Genomic DNA, 18,597 nt, shown 5'->3' on the forward strand with positions numbered 1-18,597 from the left:
CTGGATAGTTAGTTGAAAATGAGCTCCTAGTATGATGCTGTGGCCAAAAGGGTTAATGCAATGTTTGAATGCATAGAGAGTGGAATCTGAGGTAGGAATAGGGAGTTTATATTCCCTCTGTATTTGACACTAGAAGTCTATGCAGTTCTGGTGTCCACAATTCAAGAAGGATGTTCATAAATATGAGAGGGTTCAGAGAAAAGCTGCAAAAATTGTTAAAAGATTGGAAACCCTGCCTTATAGTGATAGACTCAAGGAATTTAATCTATTTAATTTATCAAAGAGGAGGTTAAGGGTTGACTTGATCATAGTTTATACCTACATGAAGAACAGAAATTTGATTATAGAAGACTCTTCAATCTAGCAGATAGTGACATAACAAGATCCAGTGACTGGAAGTTGAAGCTGGACCAATTCAGACTTGAACTAAGATGTAAATTTTTTTACAGTGTGGATAATTAATCACTGAAGCAACTTAACAAGGGTTGTGGTGGATTCTCAACATGGAAACTTTTAAATCAAGATTGTATGTTTTTCTAAAAGATATGCTTGAATTCAATCAGAAATTAATTCAGGGAAGCCGTATATGGCCTGTGTTATACAAGAAGTCAGACTAGATGATCACAAAGGTCCTGTCTGGCTTTTTATTCTATGAATAGTTGTCTGAAACTTGTGTCTTGCTTCTGATCAGTGGACCTAAATCGGTTTAAAATTAATTGTTTACCAGTCTTGAACTGGTAATAAAGGATCATGTTAAAAATGCAAAGGAGTGCTTTACTATTTTTTTAAACAAGAAGAATTACTGATGTTATAATAGGAATACATTTTTTAAAATGTTATGAGGTTTTTATACTTCTCTAATGATCTCTCTCAAAGAGCATTGTTTTTAAACTTATTTGAAATATCTTGAACTATGATTTATAACTTGACATGTCTAGGGTAGATTGATTCAACCTACACCAAATATATGCATTTCATATTTTATTACAAATACAGCCTATCATCAAACTTTCTTTACCATACAAGTGAAATTATTAAATAGAACCTCAGTATGGAACTTGGGAGCTTCAGCTCTGTTAGCTATCTATATGATGGGTAGGTGATGTGAGGCAGTGTAATTCAGGTTTCGTGTAAATCATTCAGTTGTACAGTATTTTTCTATGGAACACAGCACCAACTTCTAAAAAGAGAAGGACACAATTGTCAATGGTAGAAGCTTTTAATTGCTAAATGCCTGAATGCTAACGCTTGTTGTTTGCTTTGCTTATTGCTGTGAGATTTTTTTTTTAATTTTAGTCTTTGATTTTTGTTTATTTTTTTAGAATAGTCCTTATCAGTGGCAGAAGATCCTTCTGTAGCATATTTTCAGTGCTGCCGTATCGAGACTGTACCCAAATCGGGTATGTATATTTATGCATACTACCTTGTCTCTTTGGGTCATAACAGCATATATAGTACTGAATACAGACAATAGGGCTGTTGTTTTTAAATATCTTCCCCCAAAAGATAAATATTTGATTTGTGCTATAGTATCAGGTTAAAATCATATTTTTAAATCACAGATTTCCTTATCTTTGTTATAATATCTTAGATTATTAAAACTGGAGAAATTAAAAAAATCCAGTTTACTAGTACAATTTACCATTTGTACTGTTTGTTTTTCATGCTTCACTAATCTTGGACAATGCAGATATTCTAGACACTATTACTTTTATATATAGTCAGCTTTCCCTTTCTGATTCTCCTACACTAGAACAATGCTACAGTATCTAGTTTCCAGCACTGTAGAGAAATGATTGAATTCAAACAAAATACTGTTAATTGAACTATTTCATTAAAATGGTTTAAAAACTGTATTCAGTTACTGAAAACACCAGTTGTAAAAATGGAGACAAATAACTTATAAGCCATGGGCCAGATCCTCATTGATGTCAGTGTCTTCAGTGGAGCTATGCCAGATAATACCAGCTGAAGATCTGGGCCAATAGGTTTGTAATTTTCCAAAGATACAGAACGTGCAATGCCCATCATTCCAAATTGAAACCACGTAAGTGAAGACATCAAACTAGGATATGTGAAGTTGGGTAACAGTGTGAAAAAGGACACCTACAGATCACTTTGGGTCAAATTCATCCCTTTTCTAATATCACTAAAGTACATCAGGGATGAATTTGGCCCATTGTTTTCAGTAAAGTTTTTTAGCATTACAGTTCAGTGTCTGAGTAATTCATAGCAAACTGTTTTGTGTACAAAAGAAGCAGATACCATACGGTGAAATTGGGTCAATTATCCTGTCTTTGAGTAAAAAATTTTCTTTAGCTAATTAAACTGGAAAGATGCATTAAGCAAATCTTGAAACATTAGCAGTTTATGTCTGTACTGCATTGCAGTGCATTTAGGATCACTGGAATGTGGAATTTAACTGCTATCTCAGAGAGCTGAATATGCCTTTGAAAGATTGAAAGCAAGAGGCTATGCCTTCTGAATTGCAGTGATAATAAGGAAAATCACCTGGAAGGCAGAATTTAATCAGAAAAATGTGAATAACAATTGAGAATCATTTAAGAACACTGTACTTGATGCCCCAGAAGCCACAATACCACATTAGAGGAAGAAGGCTATGGTGGTTAAAAAAACTATCTGGTTTAAAGAGGAAGTGAAGGCAGCTGTAAAATATAGAGAGAGAGAGAGAGACACACACATTAGGAATCATGGAAAATTGATAAGGGAAGGCAAGGGACACCAGGAGAAATCTATGGCCAGCAGAGTTAAGAACAATAAGGATTTTTTTTTAATATATTAGGAACAAAAATATATATATGATATGATATTGACAATGATATTGGTCCATTACTAGATGAAAATGGTAGATTTATCAATAATAATGCAGAAAAGGCAGAATAAATATTTCTGTTCTGTATTTGGGAAAAAACATGTTATACAGTCTTATCATATAGGGATAATGCTCTCTCTATTCCATTAGTGTGTCTGGAGAATGTTAAGCAGAAGCTACCAAAGTTAGACATTTTTAAATCAGCTGGTCCAGATAACTTGCATCCAAGAATTTTAAAAGAACTGACTGAGGAGCTTGCTGGACCATTAACACTGATTTTTAAATAAGTCTTGGAGCACTGGGGAAGTTCTAGAAGACTGGAAGAAAGCAAATATGCCAATTTTCAAAAAGGGTAAACGGGCTGACCCAGGTAATTATAGGCATGTCAGCCTGACGTCAATCCCAGGCAAGATAATGGAGCATTTAATATGGAACTCGATTAATAAAGAATTAAAGGAGGGCAATGTAATTAATGCAAATCAACATGGGTTTATGGAAAACAGATCCTGTCAAACAGACCTGATTTTTTTATGAGATTACAAGTTTGATTGATAAAAGTAATTGTGTTGACATAATTCACTTAGACTTCTGTAAGGTGTTTGACATAGTGCTGGACAATATTTTGATGAAAAAGTAGAATGATATAAAAGTCACATGGCACATATTAAATGGATTAAAAACTGGCTAATTGCTAGGTCATAAAATGTAACTATAAACACAGACTAGTCATTGAGCAGGTCTGTTTTCAGTGGGGTTCCTCGGGGATCAGTTCTTGGCTCTGTGCTATTTAACATTTTTGTCAATGACCTGGAAGAAAACACAAAATCATCACTGAAAGTTTGCAAATAACACAAATTGGGGGGAGTGGTAAATAATTAAAAGGATGGGTTGCTGATTCAGAACAATCTGGATTTCTTGGTAAACTGGATGCAAGCAAACTGTAGTTTTAATATAGTTAAATGTAAATCTGGGAGCAAAGAATATAGAGTATACTTCCAGAATGGAATCCTTGGAAGCAGTGAGTCTGAAAAAGATTTGGGTGTCATGGTGAATAATCAGCTGAAAATAAGCTCTCAGTGAGATGCTGTGTCCAAAAAAGCTAATGGAATCCTGGGATACATAAGCAGGGGAATCTTGAATAGGCATATGGAGGTTATTTTACCTCTGTATTTGGCACTGATGCAACTGCTTCTGGAATACTGTGTCCAGTTTGGGTGCTCACAATTCAAGAAGGATTGGAGAGGGTTCAGAGAAGAGACAAAATTGCTCAATCTCTTTAGCTTAAAAAAAGAGAAGGTGAAGGGGTGACTTGATTACAGTCTATACGTACCTATATGGGGAATGAATATTTAGCACTATTCAGTCTAGGAGAGAAAGGAATAATATGCTCCAATGACTGGAAGTTGAGGCTAGACAAATTCAGATTGGAAAGAAGGTGTAAATACTGTGAGAGTAATTAACTATTGGAAGAATTTACTATGGGCCATGATGGAGTCTCTGTGACTGACCATTTTAAAATCAAGATTTGGATGTTTTTCTAAAAGATCTGCTCTTGGAATTATTTTGTGGACATTCTATTGCCTGTGCTATACAGGAGGTCAGAGTAGATGATCGCAATGGGCTCTTCTGACCTTGGAATCTATGAATTTCCACAGGCTCAACTGCATGCCACAATCTAGCCCAAAGTAAAATAATCCGTAGAATACCGCTGTGAGATAGCTAAGTACTGACTAGTGGCATGGGTCATCCTTACTAATGTAACATCAGCATAACACAGTTGTAATATACTGGGAATATTGCAACAATGTTATTGCTTCATCTGAATTTTTTAATAACAGACACTCTATTTCCCATGATAATTATGGGCCAAATCTGAGAGATGCTTAACACCCGCAGTGAAATTAATGGGAACTGCAGGAAGCTAGCACTGCTTGATTGACCTTGACTGTAATTTTGTTTATACTAAGTGCAAAGAAACCATATGTCATAAAACTTAAAATGAATGGCTTTAGCATTATAAAGCACTGCATTTGTTCGGTGAATAAATCTACTCCTGTTTAGTACCACAGCAAACTTGTTCTGCTTGTTACATTTCAGCTTCAGAAAGGTTCTTTATGGTTAAAGTATTTATGATCTTTATGTGTCTGCAGTAAGCAGGAACAAAATCTTGCTCTTCTGAGCATGATTTATACTGACATCATACAGACCTATTTGGAATGGCTGAGATAAACATGCATGTCTCACAGACAAAATATGTACATTAAGAAAAATGATAGTGATTATTTAATCTTTAAATCGATTGGCTCTCAAGCAGAGCTACCACTTGTATGACTTCCTAAACTGGAAACTGCACCTCCCGGTGGCTGTGTAGACATAATCTAAGTTTCCTGTGCTATTTTTTTCCTTTGTCAGAACTTGGTATTTAAGGCAATTTAGATGAAGTCATCATCAACCTCAGGCACACATTTCCTGAATGTTTATCATTCTGTGGACATGGTGAACAGGAACTACATCTATTATTAGAAATTAAAAGAAAAAGATAAATTCTCCTGGCTTTGCTTTACCCCTCCCTCACAACAAAAATAACTAATAATAGTGCTGTGGAAAATTACAGATTCATAGGCTTTTTTTTTCTCATTAATTTTGTTCCTACATAGTGAGAAATTTTCAAAGTCTACAAATTATTTAATGTCAGGAGTATAAGCTTCATTGTTGTGTGTATTTTTGGCTTGATATTGAGATTAAGCATGAAACCTCATTAAGGTGATAGGATTTATTTTCCTGAGATTTCTCTTATATTAGGTAAGATATCAAGGCAGAAGCTGAAATGCTGAGTCCTTGAGGTACTTAGTGAAAGTACACAACACAATTGTAAGGGACTTTGTACAAGTTTCTCAGATTCCTCTGCCAATACACTGTAGCCATAGTTCTTGTTCCAGTAATAAGTGCAATTAGGAAGTGAAAAACTGGAGCCCAGTTATGATGGGCAGACTCAGTCAGCATGTCAAGGAAAGGCTTGTTGTTGGTCTGTGTGGCATCTGATCCTTGCCAAAGCTGTAATTACCCTTATCCCTGCAACAGAGTCAATAAAATGGGAGTTCTTCACTGTGAAGGATGAGAACAATATTTTACTTTGGATTCCCATGAATTTGAAGTGCTGTTGTTTTCAGGCTAGTCTTAATTAATCTGTAATGGTCTGGGATCATTGAGTATATTTACTCCTAACCATATCCCCCGAAGAGCTTACATTTCCAAATAAAATTCACTTATCAGGCACCTGTTGTTGTAAATAGACTTTTTTTCTTTTTAGGTTTCTGGGAGTCAGGTTAATATTTAATTGACTTTTAAATAATTCACAAAAATGTTCAGCTAGTGTTGTCGTTTAAAGAGCAACTGCACAGCAAGAATCTTGCCGTGGGTTTTATAGATCACATCCAGGCATCCATTTTAGAATCATTCAAGAAATGTTTCATTACTGAATCCAATAATGTGTGATTTATGGACTGCTAATCCATGCTTAAAATCTCTCCGATTTTTGTTTATTCTGATTGTTTATTCTTTCCTATATAGGGCAGAAATAATCAAAACCAGTAATTATCCTGTAATAATTTTGCCATGGAATCACAAGTCACACTATGCTGTTCCAGGAAAAATGCAGAGAGAGAAAATAGCACATTTTCACTACTTTCACTGTAGCTCCCAAATAACCAGCATGTTGAGCTCTGAACCCTGTCAAAACTTCAGATTTAATTTTTTACATGCAGTAGGTAAATAGCACCCACTCAGCACCGCATTTCCAATAAAATGTTTAGGGCCTGATTTTTCTGTAACTCTTACATAAATCTGGGGTAACTCCATAGAAGTCAGTGGAGACAAAAAACAATGAGAATCCGGACCCAGTGCATTATTATCCACTAAAGTACTGTAAGAGACCCTCACCCTGGCATGAAAGGTAATAAGTAAGACTTTATTTTAACAACATCCCCTGTTTCCCTTTCTTTTAACTGGATAGAGTCTTTAGAAGAAACCCCCCTCTTTGACAATCTCTTATATGGTACGACCAATAGTGATAATTGTCCTTGGGGGTGGGGGAGAGAAGAGGTTAGTTGAAATGGTTGAAGCCGTTATTGTTGTTTCCGAGAAGACACAAACAAATTGCAAAGATAGAAAATGCAGCTTCTGGTGTTGACCTTCATTTGCAGTTGCACTGTTGAAACAAACACAGGCATAGCACATCGTTTCATCAGCCACTCTGAGACCTGGCAAACTTGTACCAGTGTCAGGCTTTTTAAGTTGCATCTCTAGTCACAAGCTTATGGCAAAAAGAACAGGAGTACTTGTGGCACCTTAGAGACTAACGAATTTATTTGAGCATAAGCTTTAGTGGGCTACAGCCCACTTCATCAGATGCATGTCATGGAAAATACAGTAGGAAGATATATCTATATATTTTTTCCACGGCATGCATCTGATGAAGTGGGCTGTAGCCCACGAAAGCTTATGTTAAAATAAATTTGTTAGTCTCTGAGGTGCCACAAGTAATCCTGTTTTTTTTGCAGATACAGACTAACACGGCTGCTACTCTGAGGCTTATGGCAGTGTTGCAAAATATACAGACTTAGCTGGCTAAGCCAGACTCTCATTATAGAGCAGAAGACAAAAGAAAGAGGGATAGGAAAGAGAAGAAATAAAGTGGGAAAGGAAAAGGACACAATGGGGCAGAGTGACAAAGTCTCACATCCCAGGTGTTTGGGATTTAGCCAGAGCCCGTGGAAGTTGCAATGCTATCTGGGTCCTCTCTCTGGTCTGGTCAGGAACTCTCTCAGCTTCAGGCAATGAATGCCCAATGGTATCCTGGTAAATCCCAGGGTCTCAGAAAATATGGGGGAATGGCAGCAATGATGGTGAAGGTTGCTCCTTTCTGTTCTGTCAGCCAGCATCGGGGTAGCCAGCTTCCCCACCCCCCAAAGTTTCTTTTTGAGGACCCCAAAAGGGAGTGATGGGTGGAAAAGCCCATTCTTATTATTTTGTCTAGCAATTAGGACTAATTTCCAACACACCAGTTTTGGTTCATCGATTACCGGTCCAACACTTTTCTTGTTTACAGGTATAACCCTAATACAATCCTTGAATTATATCAATAGCCTTTTCGTTTGGACTAATTCAGTCTATCTCCCTGTGGCACTTTTTCCACAGCCACATTCGTTGTTATAGATTATTGTGACACTTCATCAATTCTTTATCCATTTTCACACAGTTAGGCTCACAAGTGGGTTAGACCAACCAGGGCCCAGTCATTACAATAGTGCTACCACACTATAAATAATAAAAACACAGACTTTGGAGCCTTAGAAATAATATATATAAGATCGTCTGGAGGCCAAGCCACTGAGCAAAGTAAAGAGGCATCCCATGAGGTGCTTGGTGAGGAATAGAGCCTTAACAGTTACAGGCCCTCTGGTACACAGGGGTATTGCAGAGACTGCACCTAAAGAACAATGGAGTCTATCTCCCCTGGTGTGACTGGCCACTCAGCTAGCTGTATATGAAGAAACAGCCATGTTCCAGCTCCTCCTCTACCTGCTGTGGGGCCCATGCAATCCTCAGGTGTTTAACTGTGCTCTCCTGAATGCAGGGATTGCAACTGTGACAGGTTGCTTGCTGAGTTACAGTGGGGAGAGGCTCCTTGCACATTTCCCTAGTTCTCTGCATCCCCGTACAATGAACTTCTGCAGTCTGGCCCTGCATTAATAGTTCCAGAAAAAAGGTAACTACAGAATGACTTTGCTTAAGCTCCAAAAAGGTTGGTTGGTTGGTTGGTTGGTTTTTTAAATGTGTCTGGCTCAGGAGGGAGCCTAAAGCTAACCCATGTGAGTCCTTGGGGCCTCCTCTGCCATTTGGCCCAGCCCATGCACATAGACTTAGATTGCTTTAGGTCTTGGTAATGGGCAAAAGAACAATAGTAGAGTGTAGACCTGAGAGAATTACATGCTCCAAGTAAGTACTGTTCTCTATAATCCTTTATTACGTGGGAGAAGGATGTGCCTGCACTAAAGTGGTCTCTTCATTTATATGTAAAGGAGAACACGGCCAATATTTTAGACCAATCCTCTCCAGGAAAAGGAATTAAGTTCTCTCTAGCCCAAGGGTGATGGGTTCCAAACAATAACCACTATGTTTTACAAAGTGAGCAGGCAGATATTACCTACAAGTATAGGCTTTGGGAAAGGAGAAGACTGAAAAGTGTTTCTAAGTGGCACTTTCAGAACAGTACTTAATTCTGAGTGGAATGAGAATAAATGCACTGTAGTAGCAGGGCCCCAGGGATGTGTGTTCATTTCAGTAAAGTAAAAGTGACAGAGAAGATTGAGTCACCATTACTCATTAAACTTCAGCTAATGTTTAGGAAACGTAGTTTATACTCTTGTCAGCTGCCCCTGATCTCACCGACAGAAGAATCAGTTCCTTTTAAGTCTTCAGAGTCTACATTTCTGAAAGTCAGCCGTGTTGATTTTTTTAAAGTATGCCCTCTTGCTCCCTTTTGAATGTTAGCATAGATACCTAACTTTTTGGTTTTTCCCTTTGATTGCATTAAATAAAAAACGTTCCTTGGGTTTTTGTTTTGTATAATGGCATAATTTCCTCTATAGTCTCCCTAATCTTTTTAGGAAGGAGACTAGAGTACTTTCATATTATTTCAAAGAATTAATTTAGCATCTTAGGAATTTTTTTAACATACATTAATTTCAAATGTATTTGTTTAGAATAAAGTTTTTATGTTGTGGGACTAATGCGGTAGGGTCTTAAATATCATAAAAATGATACCACATACCATTTTTTCTTTTTAATAGAAAGTGTTCCTTTAAGCCTTATTCCCAAGTGCACAGAACTTAATCTGGTGCTTCTGCTAAAAGGTTATTTTTATATAATTGTTCTGATCGCTCAGTAAAATATCAGGTAGCAAAATGAGAATGTAGCATTGTACTAAGTTAAATTCACTTAAAAATTAACATTTTTACAAAGGGTTAAATACCCAGTACAAAGTCTTGTTTTATTATAGAAACGCCTTATCCAGAAGGTGGATACATTTTGCTGTTCATAAAAGTTGATTGTAATTTATGGAGAGCTTTGAGCTTTGCGCCCCTCCCCCTCCAGGTTTGAGGGAGAATAAACTGAATGACAGTTTGCATTGTGGACAGAAGGAAGCAGGACAGGGTAAACTCCTGAAGATTCAGCTGTACAGAATATGAAACATCACAAACTGAGGCTCCAATCCTTTAGTCTCAAATCCAGTGAGATGCCTCACAACGTGTCTCATTTTTAACACCACTATATAGACTTTCCAGTTGTTTTGGGCCTAAGGCCCCAACCCAGCAAAGGACTTAAGCACATGCTTAACTTGAGTGGTCTCATTGAAACCAATTTGATTAGGCAGGTGCTTAAAATGCTTTACCAAACTGAGGCCTATAGTGCCCTTCCTGAAGAGAGATGCTTAAGCATGTGTCTAATGTTAAGCACATTTTAAAGTTCCGTTGTAGTTAATGAGATTTAAGCATGCATTTTAAAGCTAAGCCCATGCTCAAGAGGGGAAGACTTAAATATGTGCTGACATGTTTTCAGGCCGATGTAGGGATCGAGTGGGCAAATCTCAGAAGATAAATCTTGCAGTTGCAGGGAAGCAGTCATTTGTGGATCTCCTCACTCTACTCTTTATCCTCTTCCTTTTCTTTTGGTTATGAGACAGATGTGTTATGACTCCCAATTCCAGCATTGTGCGTCTTTCTTTGACTCACTTGGGGTTGGTTGGTTTGGTTTCTGTTCTGTATGGGTAAAACAAACTATAAAGTTTTATAGAATTTATAGCTATAAAGCATTTTCAGTAGTATAGTGCAGTATGTAGAAGTTATCTGATCTGAACTTTCTGTATTGTATGTTTTATCATCTCTTTTTATCAGTCTTTGGTAGAGGATAGCAGTAGACAGTGTTTCTGCTTCCATCTTAGGAAAAATGTGTTTATTACTGGCTTCTGTTTTCCAGGGATATGAAATTAGAAGGAGGACGTTGTGTGCCTACTGGAGGAGTGTGTTTAAAAGAGATAATTGGTCTTGAAGGTGTGGAACTAGGGGCTGATGGGAAGGTAAAAATTTTATCTTATTAGATCTAATTTTATGATGAAAATGTAAAATTACCAAAGCCAAGTGCAAATTACATGTTGCATTGTAATCTACATAATGTAAGAGAATAGGTTACAATGCAGTACATACTGAATTATTATAAAATGAATGAAAAAAAAGTGTGCAAGCTGTCAGTGCAAACCAACTAGTTTTTTCCTGAAGAAATCATCCTACGATCATAATTAGACTACAAATTATTAGTAAATCCAAAAACACTGCTCTGTCCACAACAGATCACTTCACAGTGTATTGACTGGTGTTAGAAATCATGTGTAAGGTGGTATTACAAATAAGCAGCATTACAGCTTCCCTTTTTATTTTAGTGAATCTTATACACGAAATATAGCTGTAACGTTACTTTTGTGCTGTGTGAATGCCTCAGAAAATCCACAAATATTTGATTGAATAAAAATATTAATTCTGAAACTTTGGGGAAACAATTTTGAAGCATAGAGAATATATGACTCAAATGCAAGTATTTGTGCTGAAAACCTAGTTCAATTAGTTATACTCATCCAGGGAGCAATAGAAACAATATCTTGCTATTTATTATTATTTGTATTGTGGTAGGAACTAAAGGCCCCAGCCTCATTGTGCTCGGTATTGTACACACGCATAGCAAAGAGATGGTCCCTGCCCCAGAGATCTTACAATCTGTGATTTATATGCCCAATCAAAACTAAACACTGCTTGCATTTTGAATTTGATATACACACAATGAACTGCTTATAAACAATCAGCAGACTAAAAATTTGTTGAAATTATTCCATGGTTAATTTTGAACAACATATACATTTGTCAAGCCCTGCAAATCTGCAGAGATCCACTTTATATCCATGGATATCTGCATCTGTGGACCATTTTTGTGGATCGAATGCAGATACAAATTTTGTATCCATGTAGGGCTCTATACATTTGAGAAAAGAATACCTGTTTCCTGTTTAATTTCCTTTTTTATCTACTTATGCATTTATCAAATAAACTATTCACTGCAAATCCTTCGTTCATCTTTATTCCATGTTGATAGGCAATAGATTACCTGCAGCATACTAATGTCTAATATCTCCCTCACTATCTAAGATGTTAGGACTAAAAAGTAGCTTCAGAAGCATTTAATCCTGAAACAACTGATATTACTGCTCAAGCAAGTTCACTCTGGTCCCAGTTATGCTTGAGAACCGGTATACAGGCATGCTGTTTCAGTAAAGAAATTGCGGGAATCTGCTATAGCTTTCCTAGGAAGAAAAAATGCAGGTGAGGCCTTATCCAAAGTCTACTGAAGTCAATGCAAATCTTTCAGCTGACTTCAGTGGATTTAGAATTAGGCCCTTCATTAGGATTTGGTAAATATAACATACTATATCTGCTTTTTTACAAAGGGCATAACATGTATGCAAAAGCTTTTCAGCATGGATGAACTGATCACACTGAAAGGAAAACAAGTGGCTGGTATTAATCTGTGATTAACTCAAAATCTGAAACACAAAAAATTGAATTTGATGGTAAATGCCAGCCACACTGCATGGCGTCTCCAATTTCAAACCCAGTCACATCAATTGGATCCTATTAAGGCTGAGTTGTGTGATTAACTGTGTGCCTATTCTGGCTCTTTCTGTCTAGACTGTTTCTTACACACAGTTTCTATTTCCAACCAATGCCTTGGGAACACGGAGAAACACAATTGACTCCACCTCCTCCTTCTCCCAGTTTCGCAATGCAAGCCATCGTAGCCTTTCCTTGGCAAGAGCTAACAGCACGCAGGGGAGCATTGACACAGGTAACTTCATAGGAGTTATTTATTTTAATATCCCTTCTCACACTTGCTATAGGAAGTTCTTCACACTATTTGCTGGGGGAATTTTTTTTTTAAAATTAAGCAAAGTTCAGTCTCCAAACAAAGTAACGGGTGATGTAGATTGTGGAAAAACCTTTTTCTAGTTGCCCATATTTTGCTTAGCCAAATTGGTTTAAAGTTCATAGAATCTCAAATGAACAATATCACTGTGGAATGTAGCCCATTACCATCTTCCCACCCACCACACTCACTTACTGTTGGTATCAAAGTCATAGATGTAAAAATCTTACTTGTGGCTTTTTCCATTATAAATAATGAAGGTTTTATTTTCAATATCAGAACAAACAAGGCTTTTTCTCCCACTCCCCAAAAAGTAGTAGCTAAAGCACTATACATTTAAGATATCTTTACATTTTACCTGAAGCAACTCAGAAGATCTGTATAAACAGGAGAAAAATCAAGGCAGATGCTTTATCATATTCACTTGCTGATTAAAAAAATTTGAAACTTTCCCCCATGTCCTTGATCTGATTTTACCACATGTACCTCTCCTCTAAGTATGGAGGGGTATGTATACTGTAGTGTAAAGATGGCAACATATAGATGGCAAACTTATGACTCATGACTACACTATGTAAATTCACAAAGTCGTGAACTCAGAGCTTGGAGAATTACAGATTATATTCATAAATGGTAGGTTCAGCATCTTTCTGCAAATTATATTGTGCATGTAAAGTCCCCAGGCTTCAATGACAACAGCTTTAATGTATCCACTTCTGTGGAAGGGACACTTCTGTGTATTTAAAAGGAATGGCAAGCAAGAGAGTTTATGATTTTCAAAGGCCTAAGAGAAGCAGGCACCAAGCTACTATCCAATTTCAACAGGATTTTGTTGCCGCTATCTCCCTTAGGCTCCTTCAGAAGTCCCAAACAGAGGTAATTTTGTCCATTGACTGAAAACTTGCTTGCTGCCTATGTTTAAGTCTAAGACATTTCTTGATGCAGTTAATTGTTCAATCACTTTTTTTTATATGTTCTTTATAGGCAGTGACCTGGGAGACTATATTGACTATGACCCAAATCTTTTAGATGATCCTCAGTGGCCATGTGGCAAGCATAAGCGAGTTTTAATATTTCCTTCATATATGGTGAGTAACACTTGATCCTAGTGCTTAGGACTTTGAAATCTCCTGCTTAAAATCATCACACACCATTTATACCACCTAACAGCAGCATTTTGGAATCCCTTGTTCTCCATGACAAGGGACATGTAAAAGTAGGTCAGTGTGGGTGTTATAAAAGTAAAAGCTTTTATTGCTGCTTAATTTCTGTTAATAATGCATTTATTCTGTTCCGTCTTTCAGTGGGTTACTTTTATTTCCTCTCCTTGGCTCTTATTTCTCGTGTAAATGTGATATCTGTTGCTTTTCGTTTTGTATGAAGCTGCACAAGCAGCACTGTGTTTTTTGATTCCTGTCATCGCTGGGACAGAACTCTGGTTTCCAGCAGGTTCTTTATATTCTTTGAAGGTGTTGTACAGGCTGCTGTCTGTTTTGGCAAGGGTTGCTCTTTGTAGTCTCAAAGTAAGAAGGAAAGTCCCATCACTAGCATAAGATATATTTTCCATGATATCCAAAGCTGTAACAATTCAGTCTCTCAATCCTGCCCATCTCAATATTTTATGCAAGAAGATAAATGGTTGTGCACCTTCTATTTGTTTTTAATTGCATCAAGTTTATATTATCCTTCCTAGAATTTGGTGCACATCTTTTGATTGAGAGGGCAGTCTTACAACATGCATTCCATAAGAGTGTGTGCGCACATGCACAGTGCATCCAAAGAAGGAGAGACAATAGGAAAAAAATTGACTCACCCCTCTGCCCCCCACCAAAAAAGGCAAGTTTACATTTATAACTATGTATATAGATAGACCTATATGGCTTAAAATCTCAGAAAAATTGGTCCATAAGAGAAAGCTATTGGGTCAAGTATTGACTTAGCTCAAAACAGGTCTTGTTGATACTAGTACAACAGCAGCTAAGCATGTGCTGCATAAAGTTTCTTTTTTCCTCTATCAGTCTTTATTTGATAAACAGGATACAAGTGTTCTCTTTCCACCCATTATTTCTTCAAATTAACATGTTGTGTGCTCCAGTCAGAAGTGAAGTCTGCTCCTCCCTGCCAGAAGTTTTCTAGCTATTGCATAGAATGCTTTGATTTAATTCCGCTGCTCCCTTTGTGATGACAGATCTGTCCCTCGAAGGGAAAAAAGGTAGAATCTCTTCTGCTTTACTTCCTGCTAATTTCACTCTAGGAGCTTGAGAGGTATTTTGGCTTGCACCTCATGGTTAGTGAAATTGAGTGGGGAAAATACTGGATCTGTTTTGAGATCGTTAATATTCCCTGTCCTGTCCTGCAGGAAAACCAGCTTCTCTCAACTGAAAGATCATTAAACCATTGCTCAAGAAATCTTCCATTGAGACTGATTTGGCAGTCATTGCTTTGTTTCTAACCTTCCCCACATGGATAAGGATATTGGGAAGTCTGCAGAGAGGCAGCATTTGTTTCACCTAGAATCCTCTGATTTCTTTTTCCTTGGTCCCTCCTTTTCAATCTGGCTTTGGCACGGGTATGGCAGGGAGACTGCTGTAGTCTCTTTTATGGATGATTTCCATCTAGCAATGGACAGAGGTCACATGTTGATGCTGCATCTTTCAGGCTTGTTATCCATCTTCAGTTGTGCTGGCCACAAGATTTTGCTGCCCACCTGTGGCTCGTTGTTGGGATAGATGGCATTGGTTGGGGGTTTTCAGTCTCCTAGAAGGATCACAGAATTTAAGGCCAGAGGGCTCATTAGATCATCTAGTCTGACCTCCTGTATATTGCAGGCCATAGAATTTCATTCCATTATCCTTGCATTGAACCCAATTAGTCAAACACAAGTTAAAGCAGACAGGGGCGTGCATGAGAAAAAAAACTGGCCACTTTTGGAGGGGCTCGCTCTCCCCTGGCAGCCAGAGGAGCTGTCATCTCTAGCCCCAGCCCTGGAAGAGTGCTGTGCCCCCACTGATTGCGGGAGGCTGTATCCCTGCTTGTCCCCTCTTGTGCATGCTCTTGAAAGCAGATCTTCCAGAAAAGCATCCAGTTTTGATCTCAAGACCTCAAGAGCTGAAAAATCCATGACTTCCCTTGGTAGTTTGTTCCAATGATTAAATTTTCCTCGTTAAAAACTTATACTTTCCTTCTAATTGAATTTGTCTGGCTTTAACTTCCAGCCATTGCTCGTTGTTATACTTTTCTCTGCGAGATAAAGAGGCATTTAGTACCCAGTATTTTCTACTTATGAAGGTACCAAGGTAAGTATCCACCATAATCAAGTCACCTGTCGGTCTTCTTTTTGATAAACTAAACAGCAAAGGCTGATGCGGGACAGTTGTTCATCTTCAGAGTTCTGCAAGTATTCTGCCATTTGCTGCTTTACATTTCTGAAGCCACTGTGTGAAACAGGGAGATGGTCTGGCTGTAATACAGCATGCAGCTGATATGCAGCTCTCAGTCTCTTCAAGAATGAGCAGTGTGTTATCTCCCAGTGCCTAGCAGAGTTATAGACTTAGGTGAGGATGTGGCTGAAGGTCATTCTAGACAAGAAAGAGGTGATGCCGAGTGATGCATGTAGAATTATTTTGGAGGGAATTCACCTAATTCATGTCCAGGAGGCTCACAATTTGGAGATGCTCGTGAATTCTCTGCTAATACGGGTACCCAAAAGTGCAAATCTTACAAATCTGTAAATGGTGATGATTGCACCTGTTTGTCTAATGATGGCCTTGCCACAATTATGTATACCAAATCAATAAACAGGATTACTACAGGACTGTTTATGTGATGCTAGCACTGAAGACTGTTTAGAAGCTACAGTAGCACAGACTTCAGCTGCTTACTTGGCAGTGTGAGCTGAAGAAAGCATATCACACTAATTCTGTGATGACTGCATTGACTCTCTGCAGCCAAGCCTAATTTGGGACATTTGTTCTGATATGTAAAGCCTTACAAATTTGAGCCCTGGATACCTAAGGGACTTACATGGCCTCTCAGTACCCCACCAGAGCACTCAGGTGAGATTCCTACCTTTAAAGGTCAGGCAGCAGGACATTTTCAGGGAAAAGTTGACTATTCTTCTCCTGGCATTCCTCTGTCATCTTCTCTTCCCCACCACTCAGAGGTCTTATGTGAGAGACAAGGCTGGTGGTGAAAGGTGCCCAGGCCTAGTGGCGTAGTGTTAAAAAAGAAAAGAAGTAGGTAACTTAACCTAAATTAAATTTCATATTCCCCAAGTGAGAAGTGGGTAAATTCAGTTTACTCAGGTTTACCCTGAACTACACTACTTCCTATACCCCCTCTGTCTTCTCCTAGCAGCAAATCGAAAGACTGCTGGAAAAATAATAGAGACAGGCTGACTACACATCACCTTGATAGCAAGGAGAAGGTGATCAGCTCCTCGGGGTTCTCTGTCTCTTTTACACTTACACACACACTTTCCTGCTCTTCTTTCACACCTTCTATCCACTCCGTATTTCTGTCTCTCTCCCTCCCTTTACCCTCCCACCCCCAAGACTATCCAAGATTCTTTTCCAGGAGGGACATAGGATCATTCTCTCCTTCCCCATGCACCTTAGGTAGCTGCTGTTTTCTGCAAGCAGCCTGTGCTGCCCTAGCTCCTGCTGGCTCTACCCCCTGTTCCTGATTAAAGGAGTGGCGGTTCCTTCCTTCATCAGATAGTGGGAGGGTTCCAAACATCTAAAAGGAACACTAGAATAATGTCAGGAGGAACACCATTGACCATTACACACATTGACCCTGGAGGTTATTTTTGATTAAAGTGATGACAGTGGTATAAACTGCTCTTAAGATCGGAAATGCGGTTTAGAGCTATTAAAGTATTGTCTTCCAGAGTGTTGCAAACTGATGGATGCTAGCATTTTGCTAGGTAGAACGCCAGGTAAAATATTTTCTGCTATCCTGTTATATAGCCAATAGTATCGGAATCCACATTGATATTCAGATTATGCCATCCTGTAAGCCTAGACTTAAATATCTGTATGGCTTGGGTCATGAGTGCTTCTGTAACTTTACTTACATGAGCAGCCCCACATAAGTCAATGGCACTACTCACATGGGTAAAGATATGCATTCCAAAACCATTTCCAAAACTCTTGTGTTTTGTTATGCTAGTCTATAATGTCTTAACAGTATAGTTACATTTTAGAACAAAGCAAGGAGAATTTGACCAGTAAGTGTCTTTGAAGGGCATTTTGCTTGCAATTGGAGGGTGCTATTCTAATAAATGGCAATTTCATCTTCTTCATAATTTTGTTCTGGATTTGAAGAACACTGGCTCCACCCCAGAGAGTGAGTGAGTGGCTTGTGAAGATGCTGATGTGATTCCAAAGATATTGATTTCTCTTAGAACAGCATAAAACTGTTGTAACTCCATCAACTTCAGTGGAGTTACTCCTAATTTATATCACCATGAGTGGGCGCAGAATCAGGGTCTGTTAGATAGTTTGGTTGCATAATTGTTTCCAGTTAACTTTCTTCCTCCAAAATGTTTTGTCTACAAATCACCATATGCTGCTGTTAAAGCAAATTGCAGCTGGAGCTCTGAGAGATAAACATGCAGTTTTCTGAACCTGCATAGCCATTTTAATATTAACAGACCACTGCAAAGTGACCACAGCAGTTGCAGACCTACTATGTACCGATTCCAATCCATTTGCAGTCCTGAATGGAATGCA

At 38.2% G+C, this 18,597-nt stretch overlaps 1 protein-coding gene across 1 annotated transcript in view; it reads left to right on the top strand.

The window, feature by feature from the left end:
• Positions 1-18,597, top strand: part of CABLES1 (Cdk5 and Abl enzyme substrate 1) — a 124,501-nt gene that overhangs the window by 88,015 nt on the left and 17,889 nt on the right. Inside the window, exons 4-7 of the mRNA XM_030552912.1 lie at positions 1,323-1,400; positions 10,871-10,970; positions 12,628-12,784; positions 13,847-13,950. Coding sequence (XP_030408772.1) covers positions 1,323-1,400; positions 10,871-10,970; positions 12,628-12,784; positions 13,847-13,950 — 439 coding nt within the window. The remainder of the gene's footprint in view (positions 1-1,322; positions 1,401-10,870; positions 10,971-12,627; positions 12,785-13,846; positions 13,951-18,597) is intronic.

This window comes from Gopherus evgoodei, chromosome 2 (assembly GCF_007399415.2).
Source record: "Gopherus evgoodei ecotype Sinaloan lineage chromosome 2, rGopEvg1_v1.p, whole genome shotgun sequence".
Taxonomy (NCBI): domain Eukaryota; kingdom Metazoa; phylum Chordata; order Testudines; family Testudinidae; genus Gopherus; species Gopherus evgoodei.